Below are 13,668 nucleotides of genomic sequence, written 5' to 3' on the forward strand. Positions count from 1 at the left end.
TATACCGTTTGTTGAGGGCTCTTATTTCTTTATTCTCAATGGCTTCAATCTTACAAAATCTCTTCTAAGTGCTATGGCGCGTGACCCATAGCTTTTCAGAGGCACAGGAAGATACTCCCCAATTCATGTTGTCTGAGGATTGTACTTGTCTGCCTTACCTTTAAATGGAGGGATCATTCAGTATTAATATCAAACAATGATTTCAGTCCAAAGTACTTGTTGCTCATGGAAGTGACTCATACCAGAAAAGTGTATTGGAAATAGCAAAAATACTATTTTTATAGCTATTGTAAAAACAATTGTATACAAGAACTGCAAGTTGCAAGACCCCTTGAGGGAATGTACTCCCTATTCCCCTACCTCACCCTTAAATGCTTAGCCTTTTTTTTTTAAAAATGGCTGCCTCTGTGGAAGGATGATTCGGCTGCAAACAAGTACTTGGAATGCCTGTAGCATGAAAGAGTTTATTTAGGTAGATACATTTGGCAAGGGTTTCTCAGCCCTCAGATAAAGCTCTCACTTGTGCCCTCTTTTTCCAGTTTACAGGGAATAGAAGAGATTCAGATTTCTCAGCAGAGTCTAATCCCTCTTGTACAGGCCATGAGGAAGAAAGCACGATTTTGAACTGGAAGCACTTGTACCAAAGCTGTTCACTTATAAAAGGGAGGAGGGGTTGTAGTTTAAGAGCAGCTGGTAAACTAATGATTGATAGAAGCTGTTAAGTCTGCTGCATTCAGAGAGCCTAACTTTCATTGGGGTCAATCATAAAATGGCAATGAGTGGGCATACAACAGCATAACAAATATGGGATGCTGAAAGTTCTGTTGCAGCTTTTCACAAAATTAGACAACTAATACTGGATACACTATCTAAAATAGTTCATCCAGCTCTAAAGAGGCCAAATTCATTCAGAACATCTGCTCAGGTTAAAGATTTGCTAAAGCATGATTTCCCAAACTGTGTTACATGTGCTGCTGGTGGTAGGTGAGCTTCCTGCCCTTGGTACACTCTAACAAGATGGTTGTTCCCTTTTAAGAGGTGGCAGGGACTGGGGCCAGCCAATCCCTATTCCATGGCATGGCCTCTTTAAGGAAGCAGGTGTTCAAGGGAGCAGCAGACTAGCTAGGGGATGGGACCAGATGTTAATCAAATAGCTCGCTCTAATATGATAAAACCCAGCTAGGTAACTCCCAGATGGAAAGAGAGAGCAGGTAGCCTGGAAGAGGAGAATTACTGGAGAGTGACTCCCTGGAATAGGAACCAAAACCAGGAGGGAGATTGGTGGACTAGGGAAGCCTGCCTGAATCATACCAAAGCCCCATACAGGAGGGCTACTGTGCCCCAGAAACAAGGGGAAGAAGTGTGTTAAGGACCAAGAGAAGCTCTATGGAATAGGGCTGGAACCTGGATATTGGTGGGACGGAGAAGCTGGCTTCAATCACAGCATGGTCTCAGGAAGGAGGGCTGTGGAATCCCTTTAACCGTCCTAGAGGAAGGAGTTGAGTCCATGGACCAGGGCAGGAGGACCCGTGGGAAAGGCTCTCTAGGGGCACCAGGGCCTGCAGTGGGACTGGCAGAGCTCCCAGTCTCAGAAGGATCTAGAGGGGAACTAGGAACCAGAAGCCTTGGAACAAAACTGAACTGGAGCTGAAGCTGCCTGGGTAAAGGCCTCCCACTTGCAGCCAGGATTCTCCCACCTTTCTACCTATCCTCTCTGAGCCTCTTGCCCTTTTACACATTCACACCCACCCACCAGAAGCAGCCCCCTGCCTTTTTACACACACACACACACACACACACACACACACACACACACACCCACCCACCCCCTGGAACTCCAGCCAGAACCCCTATCCTCAATCTGGCCTCAACAGAGCTGAGCGAGAAACCAATTGTCTTGCAAAACGGTGAGATTTTGCAAGTTTTCCCATTCTGCATCAGGATGTAACGGACATTGTGAAGATTTTACACACACACAAAGTCAGCAAAACAAAAAAACCCAGAGAAAGATCCATCCACCCCAGAGTAACCGATAGACCAGTGGTTACTGAACTCACCTGGTATGTGGGAGAAGTTCAAGTAACTGGTGTGAATCAGGCAGAGTAGAGACCTGAAGCTAGGTCTCCCACATTGTAATGAGTGCCTGGACCACCAGGCTCATGCTTTCTCTGGTTGTGACCAGAAATTCCATCCTGGACCTAAGAAACCTTTCCTAATGAAAGCGGTCTCAAAACTGGCATGTTCTCACGCAATATTTCAGTTTTCAAAAGTGAGCATTTAGTGATACAAACATTGTGTCTAAGAATTCCAACCAGCTCTGAACCTGTTCAATGTTGAAGGACTTTTGCTCTATAGTTACTGGATAAGAGTGCACTTTTCATAGGTTTGCAGAGTAGTGTATGAGCAGGTCATAATACCAGAGAGATCCAGCATGTAACTTGACGTAGTAATTTAGCGTTAACAGTTTACATTTTCATAGTGCTATAAAAGCATTAAGCTAGGTTATTTTCTCCACTGTAAAAAGGGGGAGGAGCAGCAGCCGTTAAATGAAATGTCAGAGGCCACACAATCTGTGGGAGAGTCAGGATTAGAATGCTGACATTTCTAGTTCCTAGTCCTTTGCTCAGTCCACGCTCCCTATACAAACAGTATGATTACAATATGTATCCATGTTAGCATGCAAGTTCACTTGCAAACTAAATACCAGCTATATTTACCCTGATTATTTCAGTTTTAGCAGAAAACCTAGAAGTGGGTTTGAGACATGACTTGACAGTTTCTATTCATCTGCTGCACAATAAGGAACACTTTGTTTTTGGGTCCAACAAAATTGGCCTTTACTTACTCATTGATAGCGTATTATTAATTATATCAAATATTGGCCTTATTGTCCAAGTGTCCCTTCAAGCAGCCACTGACCTTATGGAACACATTCCATTTAACCACAATTGTTAAATACATTGGAGTAGTTTGCAGGACTCAAAGTAGTTCAGGCAAAGAAATATCAGGTACCAAATAAGACTTCATGTGATCACTGATAGTAACAAATGAGAGGAGATAGCTGGAATTACTGGAGAGCGTACCCAGAGATCAGAATCCTTAATTTGCTGGAGCACAATGAAGGTACGTAACAATGAAGAACACACATTACAGTTTGTGGATATCTAAATAGAGCCCATGTATGGACCTTTTCAGATAGCATAATGCTGAAGCAGAAATACTGAATACTTTTGCTGACCCACTCGCAGGCTTCCAACATACCAGTTATGTGGGACAAAATATTTCAAGTGCTGTCCCATGTAGAGAGCATATCACTTTGAACATTATTTCCAAGAAATCTCAGAAGGTTAAGGCCAAGGAGCGAGTGTACACTATGCATGGGCACACAGTGATGATGGTTCTGAGAATCATAACTAGTATCACGATGGAAGGTGACTAAGCGAATACCCAAGGCAAATCAGGATTTATTTATTTATGATATTCCCAATGTCATCACACTAGTGTTATACATTCACTTGAATTAGATTATATTAAATCCACATTAGGAAAACAGGAGTGGATGGGGGGGCGGAGGGGAAAAAAAGCATTTATCTATTGAGAATATCAGGAGGCTTCTTGACCTAGGAAAAGGGCTTCTGGAATCACAAAGTGAGGCTTCCCAGGTCTTCAACATAATCAAGATCCTAACTCTATCTCAATGAGCACTATTAAGCAGCAACAGGTTTACATTCTAATTCTGTGGCATGTGCCTGAGAAGACAGCAACTTTTTGGAAGAAGTCTTACATCTGGTTACAAAGAAGGAAATCTACTGATGGCTTCAGAGAATGCCATTTAAATCAAGTCTGTCAAGGGGTTTGGATGCGACAAGGAAGCTTTAGTTAGAGTGTGGGAAAGGCAGTCTGAGGTGAACAAAAAATGGAAAGTTGCAGAAATATGAAGTGCATACAGGGGCCAGGATATCTGTTTGTGGCACTCTCTCTCGAGTACGTTCAACTCCTAACACATAGCACAGGTTTTAGGGAAAGAAATTAAAAATGAATGGGGTAGGCTCAGATTATAAAAGAATTCAAGAACGTAAACTACTTTTGAAAACTTAAGTAGTCTGGGAGGTTTGCAAATCATGGAATTCAAATCTTGCTGATCTTGACAAATAAACAGAGAAACTAAATTTCCAGCACTTTTTAGAAAAAAGTTAACAATCCTGTTGCACGTTGTTAATGGTGCCTTATTACTGTACTGACTGTGTCAAGGTTAACAGTTGCATTAAACTAATGGCACTTAGGGCTGGTTTTCAGAAAGTGCTGAGCACTCTACTACAGTTGAAGCTGTTAAAAGCAGCAAGTAGTTGGCACTTAATGTGAGCCCTTCCATCATTAAGATATGGATAATGTTATAGAAAAAAAAATCCTACAGAATGTAAACTATCCTTTTTCTAGAAGTTTGAATCACTCCATAGGAAATACAGTGTTTAAGTGCTATAGAGATGCATAAGGTTTTTATAGAACCCAACTGTCTACGGCAAGGTCTATGTATTTGTCTAAACCCTAACCCCATGGGGGCTCGACCCAGGTTATACTCCAGGGAGCTCTCAAATGTCACAACTAACCTCATTAATAGGGACAAGAAATAAAGCTGTTATGGGACTTTTCATAAGGGAAATAATTACACAAGCCATATGAAAATTTTCACTTTTGTTTAGGCATTATGACATGAATTTAGGGTTCTCTTTTACCTGTAAGAGTTGATATATAAACATGCAAAGCAGGTAAGGATGTCACTCCCCTTGCCAATCTATATGCATCAACTCTTCCGGAAGAATCAGTACTCTGAAGCTAGGTCCTAACAAGGAATAGCTTTCAAACTAGATTTGTAATATAGTATTACAGGCATTTTAGTATTTAAAAAACCTGTTTTGGTGAAAAACTTAAAGCAGCTGCACAAAATGGAGAAACGATATTACTAAAGGATCTCCTGGTCTTCTTCATTCATAGCTCACAAAGCAGTTTGCAAAAAGGAGGATATAAACAATTAAATGTTTTCAACTTGCACATTACCAGATGCAGAAACAAATGCAGAAGTCAAATTACTTTAGAACATACACTTCTAGGCTTTCCTTCCCAGCATCTTGACCAGACCTAATTCCACCCCATTCCTTACCTTGGTGATTTAAAGAGATGCGATTAGATGGTTCTTGGAATCCTGGTTCCACCAGATCTCTCCGAGTGTGAGCTGAAGTCTGATCTACATTATCCTAAAAACACAAACAGCAGAAAATCTGATCAAAATATGCATTTTGTATTCTCCATAACCTAAGATACTAGGAGCTAAGGCAATTTGATATAAAAGAGCTGAAGAATGTTTTCTTCATTGGGTTGCGCTATAAAGTTCTTATAGATAACAAAGCAGTGAAACTCCTAATTCCAAGAACCCTGGCTTAGGACTTATAGTTCATTAACCAGAACAGTCCAGACAAACAGATTCAATAGCCACTAGCAAACCCTAATGGAATAAGAGGTTCAGTTTAGATATTCATCCAAAAGTCCAGATATTATTCCAGTTCTCTATTTTGGCAACCTCACAAGATCAAGCTTGAAAAGCTTTAATGCTTTTGCCGGGTCAAGAAATACCATAACTTCTTGTAAGCCTTCCGTACTTCTGCCTAAAACCAAGACTTGCAGGGAGCAGGAAAATCAGGGAATAAAAAAAACTCAAACAGAATTAACTTTATTTGATTTACTAAAGTCGGCATTCGAAGGAAAATTAGAGTAGATTCATATTTTACCCAAATCATTTTATCAATGTGTAAACACCTAACATTTCTAGTTTGTTGAAACATTCCAGATTGAGAGTTAATTTACATTCTAGTATTCCAGGGTGAGAATGGTCTATAGCTCATGACAAGAATTTAGTCTATGCCTCCTTAGAGGCTGTTTATAACAGCAAAAGGCTACTTCAGTTGTAAAATGAGTGCCAGTTGATATTAGAAAGTCTCAGACTGGCTGCTTGAAAGACTTAGTCAGTATGTATGAAATCTATCAATTCACAAGTTTATAGACGTTGACAACTCAAGAAATGCCAACGGCTTCATAGAATAGTTTTCTATTGCAGTTTTACATGTAAAAGTGAAGTTTTAAAATACCCCTATCTATCTAGTTGTATAATATTCCAAACCCTACAAAATGATACAGTACAAGTTAAGATCTTGACATCCACACCTCCATACATACACACCCAGACCTTCCATCTTTTCTGCTAAATCTTCCCGTGACATTTCTTGTGTCACTTGTGCCACCTTATTTTGAATTCAAACTAGTTCATAGAATCATAGAATTCAAGATCAGAAGGGACCATTATGATCATCTAGTCTGACCTCCTGCAAGATGCAGGCCACATAAGCCGATCCACCCACTCCTTAGCAAGCGACCCCTGCCCCATGCTTCGGAGGAAGGCGAAAAACCTCCAGGGCCATTGCCAATCTTCCCTGGAGGAAAATTCCTTCCCGACCCCAAATATGGCGGTCAGCTGAACCCCGAGCATGCGGGCAAGACTCTCCAGCCAAACCCTCTGGAAAAGGTTATATCATACCATTGACCCATTGTACTATTTACCAGTGTTCTTAGTCTCATCCTAAAACCACAAGAACTTTCCTGCTGACATGAAATCCTATTTACCCTTCTCTTTTCTGCACTTGTTAATCCTTCTATTTTAACACTTCAGTGTAATTAACCAATGTAATGCGTATTGCTTTTAGAATGGTGGTGCTTTCACTGCAATGCATGTCGTTTTCCTTTCTACTTGTATGAAAGGAGAGATCATGGCTATTCCCCAAAAACCTAAGCATAGTGTCTTTGGGAGGCAGGGGGCTCTGAGGGTAGGGTCAGACAGACAAATTATCTTATATTAATGCAGAAACCCCTGAAGCGATCCTTAAAGGAGTTTGAGCCAAGAACTCAAACCTGAAATTAATTGCAACTCAGCTATTCCAAACCCAGTACTGGACCAGGCTTAAGTGCTAAGCATCTCAGACAGAGAATACAGCAGAATGAACTTCCATACTGTGCAGTGTAATGACGGACAGAACTCTAGTTTGTGTCCCACACCACAGAATATCAGACTTCAATTTTCAGCTGGTGGCTAGATGCATATGTGACACTGTTGCCAACAAGCAAACTCATTACGATCAATACACCACTTTCATGGTATTTATCCATGAAGGGAAGCATGTGAGATCTCTACTGAAAACTTGTAACTTACCAGTACTCCTAATCATTGTGAGATGTGTACATGGTTAATATACTGAAAAATAACTCCAAGACCATAAGCCAGGCATAGTCACCAGGAAACCATAAGTCTTGGTAAGGGCCCATTCACGTGGGAGGGAGTTGTCACCACTCCCCAGTGAGGTAATGCAAGACTCAATTGTCTACCCTTGCCCCATCCCAGCACATTCAATGGAAAACCATCAGAGACAGCTGCAAACAATCAAAATCACTTGGAGGTAAAAAGGAACATTGTAACAGACAGGGGATCGCCCTGCCTGTGAATAAAGACAAAAGACTAATTTTCAGTATATTACAGGGTGGGGAGAGGCACTCTGCATCCATTCGCTGAGGAGACGTCTTGTTAAGCGGGAATGTTTCATGAAAAACTGGAGGTTCCTGGGAAGCCAGCCAGTTCTGCAACAGATTGAACTTTGGCGGTGGAAACCTGCTTTTATTGGATAGGAAAGGTACCTATAAAAAGTGTAGGCCCTATTTGCATTTTATGATTTTGTTTTGTATTGCAACCATTTGTTTCCATCACATTCTCTTGTTTCTAATGGCATCTCTAGTCTATTTTAAATAAATCTTCTTTGTGTTATAAGTGCTCATAAGTGCAGTGCCTTAAGGTCAAATTGGCAAACTGGGGTCCACTGCATCTTTGAGAGCAGAGGACCTGAGGTTTCTGCGTAGCCAAGTGTCAGAGGCTGGATATCGCAGGGGAATGCTTCAAGGGACTCGGACTGGATGCACTTTTTGTTAACTTGCAAGGCAAAGACAGGACTGGCACAACCCAGAGGAGACTGCATGACTGACTAACAGGCCAATGGTATTAGGAAGGTAACACCCAGCTACCATGTGCAAGACTCTCTCTTGCTGGGGCAGGGGATAAAAAGGGGCTCTCAGTCCTGGGTACCCCAAGAACTGTCCCAGCATGGCAGGAATATAAAATATTGACAGACTAAGTCTTCTGAAATAGCAGGGGTCATGTTTCAAGAAGTACATGGGTGCTAATTCTAGTTCCATGCAACAATTTAAGTTCAGATGGCATATCTGCATGCAGCCGCAAATAAATAGTCTTCCCATCATGAAGCTCACATGCTTAACTAGTACAGCAGTTGAGAAACCAAACAAGGAAAGGTAGTTACACCAGAAGTCATTTTATTTGCAAGGCGGCCTTACAGTGTTTTCATTGTCCCACCAAAAACCAAGTAAAATGTCTGCTAGAAAAGAGACAAATACAATACGATGTGGTTACAAAATACAACAGCTGTACACATAGGGTCTTTTATCTTTGAATCCCCTACAGCATTAGATGGAAAAGTTTTGCTATAGAAAAAGCTGTGGCCACGAGTTGGCTGAAAGCCTGTAACTTCGCACTTAAATATAATTTCCACTGACTTACAGAAAGAAATGCCATCCTCTCTGAGGCAACCTTTCAGTTCTTCAGGAAGGTGCTTAAACCACAAGCCTTCCTCATCGACTCCAACTTAAAGTTACAGTAAAATTTATCAGAAGTAGAGGTTTCAATCACTGGCGGTGTACAGTGACTGTGTCTTTGCAGATGTCCTAGTTTACTTCAATACTGGACAATTCTACCTGTATCTTCTAAAAAAAGATTTGTTCCACATTTTTCTCATGAAAGTATGCCATGGGCAAGGATTTCCTTAAGGTATTTAAAGCCAGGGCAATACACAGTAACACGACAGACTTTCATAAACCACACCACCTGTTAAAGCAATACAGGCAGCAGAGAAAAGGTAACTACTATGCTGTTTTTAAAAAGCTCATGATAGTTTCACATGACCCTCCAGGATCTATTTATGTAAATTGATCAAAGACAAACAATGGCATGTTGCCAACTGCAGTAAAAATCAGACTGGACAGTGGAACAAGGTTAAAGGTTATATAATTGTTCCAAGTCACTGTATAGCCAATGAAGTTTTATTGTTTTGTGCAACCTACGCACTAAATTTGTCAGCAAGTTAGACACCTGCTTTCTTCCATCATTCCTTCCCCCAGCTCAATCCACGCTTACAATAAATCACATGTTTTCTACCTATTTTTATTCCTCTCCCCTCTAGCAAGTACTTTCATCCTGAAATTAAAATATGCTCTCGGACTTGACTTATTACAATATTAAACCACAATAGTATTTTTAGAAGCTAGCTTTGGCATCAGCCCCTATAAACTTACTTGCATGAAGTATTTTGCATGTCATACAGCATCTGTGACTCTAAGGTTGATTAATCAAGTGACTAGTGGGACTACTGGAAGTGTATGAAGCAATGTTTATTTTTAATAATGTCCCTACAGCAGTTAGCGTTTTGTGAAGACAAACAAAACAGACTTAACAGATTAGATTTCCATGCCATTTTGCAAACTTCAATATTGCATGACATAATGCAGTGCCTGTATCATACTTTAACAGGGCACAGTCAGAGGCAAAGACAATATTCTCTGTACATTAACAGCCAAAATCTGGGATTATCTGACAATCTAGAATTATCAAGTACTTTATGGCATTATACCAGTTATCCAATTTTAAACTACTAAAATTACTAACTATTTGGGCTAGCATGGCAACAATTTCTGTTATCAAAAGAAAAAAATTAAATCAGACATTTCAAACAGAGGATCAGTCAACCTTACTCATTAGTAGCTGCGCTGTCTGCATACATTTTTTCTTTAAATCGCTTTCTGTGGTTTCAAGTGTTACAGTTCCTATTCCATAATGAGTTAATTGCAAATAACGATTGATTTTAAGAGGTAACAGCTTTATTAAGCTAAAGAAAAAATTACACTTCCCTCCAGTTTATATGATAGTTTTGCATACTATAGTTTCCATGGAATAGCTATCCCATTACATGGTAGACTAGGTTATTTCCCCCCCAAACTCCTTTCAAAAAGCATTGCTAATCCCTTGGACTAACCCTATGATCAAATGGATTGGCAGAAAGGAGAAATAACCAATCGAAATAGCTTTGAAACCACCATACCTGCTCCCACACTCACCTTTGATGTAGTCCTATTACACTACTCCGGTGTGTCAATTAGGTAATAGGCATATTATGTTAGCTTTAAAGACAAACAGAAATAGGGTCTTCTGAAGACCACTTTGTACTATTCTTTACTTTCCAGATCAAGGAGCTTCTGCGGGCAAGTTGATGATGGACAGTGAACTGTGCTCAATGTTTACACTAACAAGAACAATTCATTTCTGCTGCATGAAGTAGGTAAATAGGAGGAGTAAAAAACCCAACAAAAACCTTCCTCTTTAAGCCATCCCCACCAAATCAATTGTACAGCTAGATTTGTATGTTAAATGTCAGATTTAAGGTGGGTCCAAACTAAAGTTTCACATTCTATGTTAACTTGCTCCTATCTGTTCATCTGTAGCTTTTGACCTTCACTGCTATCAAAGAGATTGACTGTCATATAGGACTTGTGGTTAACCAAGTGAGAGCAGATTTTCCTGTTGACTGCTCAGCAAGCTGGTGCTCCAATACCTGAACAATACAAAGAGCTATTGAATCTACTCAAGACTTAGTTCTGTATTTCTGTTTGGGGAGTTTAAGCCAGTTTCCCCACAATGAGGGCTATCATAAGCTGACCCAAACCTAAGCCCAGTCCCAAATCAAAGTCACAAGGTTTGGGTCAGTGTTTGACTAATATGTCCCTTCCCAGAAAGGTTTTTAAAGCTATTGGAGAACATGCACAGCTGTTGAGGAGCTCAAGGCCCCTTACCAAGCACCAACTGGCAATCTGTTTAGCACGATTTCAACAGCTTCCACCCCACCATCAACCTCAGCCTGGACCAATCGACACGGGAGGTCCACTTCCTAGACACCACGGTGCAAATAAGTGATGGTCACATTAACACCACCCTATACCGAAAACCTACCGACCCCTATGCCTACCTTCATGCATCCAGCTTCCATCCCGGGCACACCACAAGATCCATTGTCTACAGCCAAGCACTGAGATACAACCACATCTGCTCCAACCCCTCCAGCAGAGACCAACACCTACAAAATCTCCACCAAGCATTTTCAAAACTACAATACCCGCACGAGGAAATAAGGAAACAGATCAACAGAGCCAGACGGGTACCCAGAAGCCTCCTACTGCAAGACAAACCCAAGAAAGAAACCAACAGGACTCCACTGACCATCACATACAGTCCCCAGCTAAAACCCCTCCAGCGCATCAGGGATCTACAACCCATCCTGGACAATGATCCCACACTTTCACAGGCCTTGGGTGGCAGGCCAGTCCTCGCCCACAGACAACCTGCCAACCTGAAGCATATTCTCACCAGTAACTGCACACCGCACCATAGTAACTAACTCAGGAACCAATCCATGCAACAAACCTTGATGCCAACTCTGCCCACATATCTACACCATCGACACCATCACAGGACCTAACCAGATCAGCCACACCATCACCGGTTCATTCACCTGCATGTCCACCAATGTAATATATGCCATCATATGCCAGCAATGCCCCTCTGCTATGTACATCGGCCAAACTGGACAGTCTCTATGGAAAAGGATAAATGGACACAAATCAGATATTAGGAATGGCAATATACAAAAACCTGTAGGAGAACACTTCAAGCTGCCCGGACACACAATAGCAGATCTTAAGGTGGCCATCCTGCAGCAAAAAAAACTTCAGGACCAGACTTCAAAGAGAAACTGCTGAGTTTCAGTTCATCTGCAAATTTGACCCCAGCAGCTCAGGATTAAACAAAGACTGTGAATGGCTTGCCAACTACAAAACCAGTTTCTCCTCCCTTGGTTTTCACACCTCAACTGCTAGAAGAGGGCCTCATCCTCCCTGATTGAACTAACCTCGTTATCTCTAGCCTGCTTCTTGCTTGCATATATATACACCTGCCCCTGGAAATTTCCACTACATGCATCTGATGAAGTGGGTATTCACCCACGAAAGCTCATGCTCCAAAACGTCTGTTAGTCTATAAGGTGCCACAGGACTCTTTGCTGCTTTTGTTTAGCACAATATACTCTGGGCTTACCCAATAGCAGATGCCCCAGGCCATGAAAAACTATTTGAGTTAACAGGGCTTCCCAAGAGAAGGTAGAACTGCTACTCAGAGATAGGGCTGTGGGGCAGGAAAGGGTCTGCCAAAGCTCAGGTTCACAAAAACATCCAAATATATAGAGATTCTCATCTAGGAGGTTTCAGGTTTCTTTCTTCACAGTTCATATTACTTCACTCTCTTCCCTAGATTCTGTTCTGGGCATCCATCAGCCTCATTTCTCCATGACCCAGCTCTTTGCATTTTATGAAAGATGGAATGCCAAGAAAAAAAAAACTAAAAGGCTTTGCATACTCAGCAGATGATCCCAAGGTGGATTTTAGCTTAATTGTAAGGAGCTCCCCCACTAGCTTAAAAATGCATTGCAAGACTAACCTTGCAACTCGATATCCTGTAAGTAGTTTTCCTGCCTCTAAACTGTTTTATCATCTGACTGAGAACCAACCGCAAGGGTGAGCATCCTCTATCAAATAAGCAAGGTTCAATGCAGAATTTTTACATTCTTGTTCAGAGTTTTGACACCCAAGAACTTTTAAACCCCTTTTTAAAACTGCCAAAAGACAGACACTGTAAAAAAATAAGATCAAATCCCAGGGGACTGAAGTGGTCTGCCTTTACAGTACATACTATAATCATTGCTGGTCAGAACCCTAGAGGCCTGGGCCAAATAAACCAACACTGGATTGTTTAGTTAAAATAGCATTCAAGTGACGCTCAAATGATTGAAACCCCTTGACAGAAAAATTCAATTCAGCAAGAGAGCTGCTTTTTGGGGGGTGTTTGACAAGCTCTAATCCTAAATCATCATCTGCAATGGTGGCACCTGGATCCTATATATCCAAATGCCTTGAATAGTGTTACCATTCCTATCCCCTCACTCATGAAGCATTCCTTGGTAAGAGCATCCTATAGAAACTGAAAGTGGCAATATGGTATCAGATTTATACTCTATACAGTTGAACTGAAAAGACCCATTTTCACCAGTGGCAACAGGAAAAATCAAATTTGCTTTACGGAACATTAAGAAAGTTAAGTGATTTGTTTTCACTCTGGTACTATGCTGAACTTTGACTTCTGCAATGAGAGCACTCTTTTATCCCAGAAGGTACTATCGGGAACAGTAAATCTCTCTCACTTACAAAAAGTTGCCTTCCAAATCGGTTTCTGGAAAAACTGTTCAGTTAGAAGTGGATTAGAAAGTTTCTCAAGTATGCAGACTCTTAAATAATCTAGAATTCAGTAAGAGCAGTATGCTACAAGTTAAAATACAGTTTTCCCCTCAACTAACTCAGAAGCGAATATACTGTACCAGCTGAAAAATTTTACCCTTGTGCTTTGGA

At 41.1% G+C, this 13,668-nt stretch overlaps 1 protein-coding gene across 4 annotated transcripts in view; it reads right to left on the minus strand.

Annotated features, from left to right (window-relative positions):
• The window catches only part of GRB10 (growth factor receptor bound protein 10), a 244,450-nt gene that overhangs the window by 112,181 nt on the left and 118,601 nt on the right, over positions 1-13,668 (minus strand). For 3 of the 4 annotated variants that reach the window (XM_039524491.1, XM_039524492.1, XM_039524490.1), the window contains one exon: positions 5,159-5,252. In XM_039524491.1, the coding sequence (XP_039380425.1) occupies positions 5,159-5,252 (94 nt within the window). Of the gene's footprint in view, positions 1-5,158; positions 5,253-10,275; positions 10,295-13,668 lie in introns of those variants that run through there. The other variant, XM_039524493.1, reaches the window with a different exon arrangement.

This window comes from Mauremys reevesii, linkage group 2, assembly GCF_016161935.1.
Source record: "Mauremys reevesii isolate NIE-2019 linkage group 2, ASM1616193v1, whole genome shotgun sequence".
Lineage (NCBI taxonomy): Eukaryota > Metazoa > Chordata > Testudines > Geoemydidae > Mauremys > Mauremys reevesii.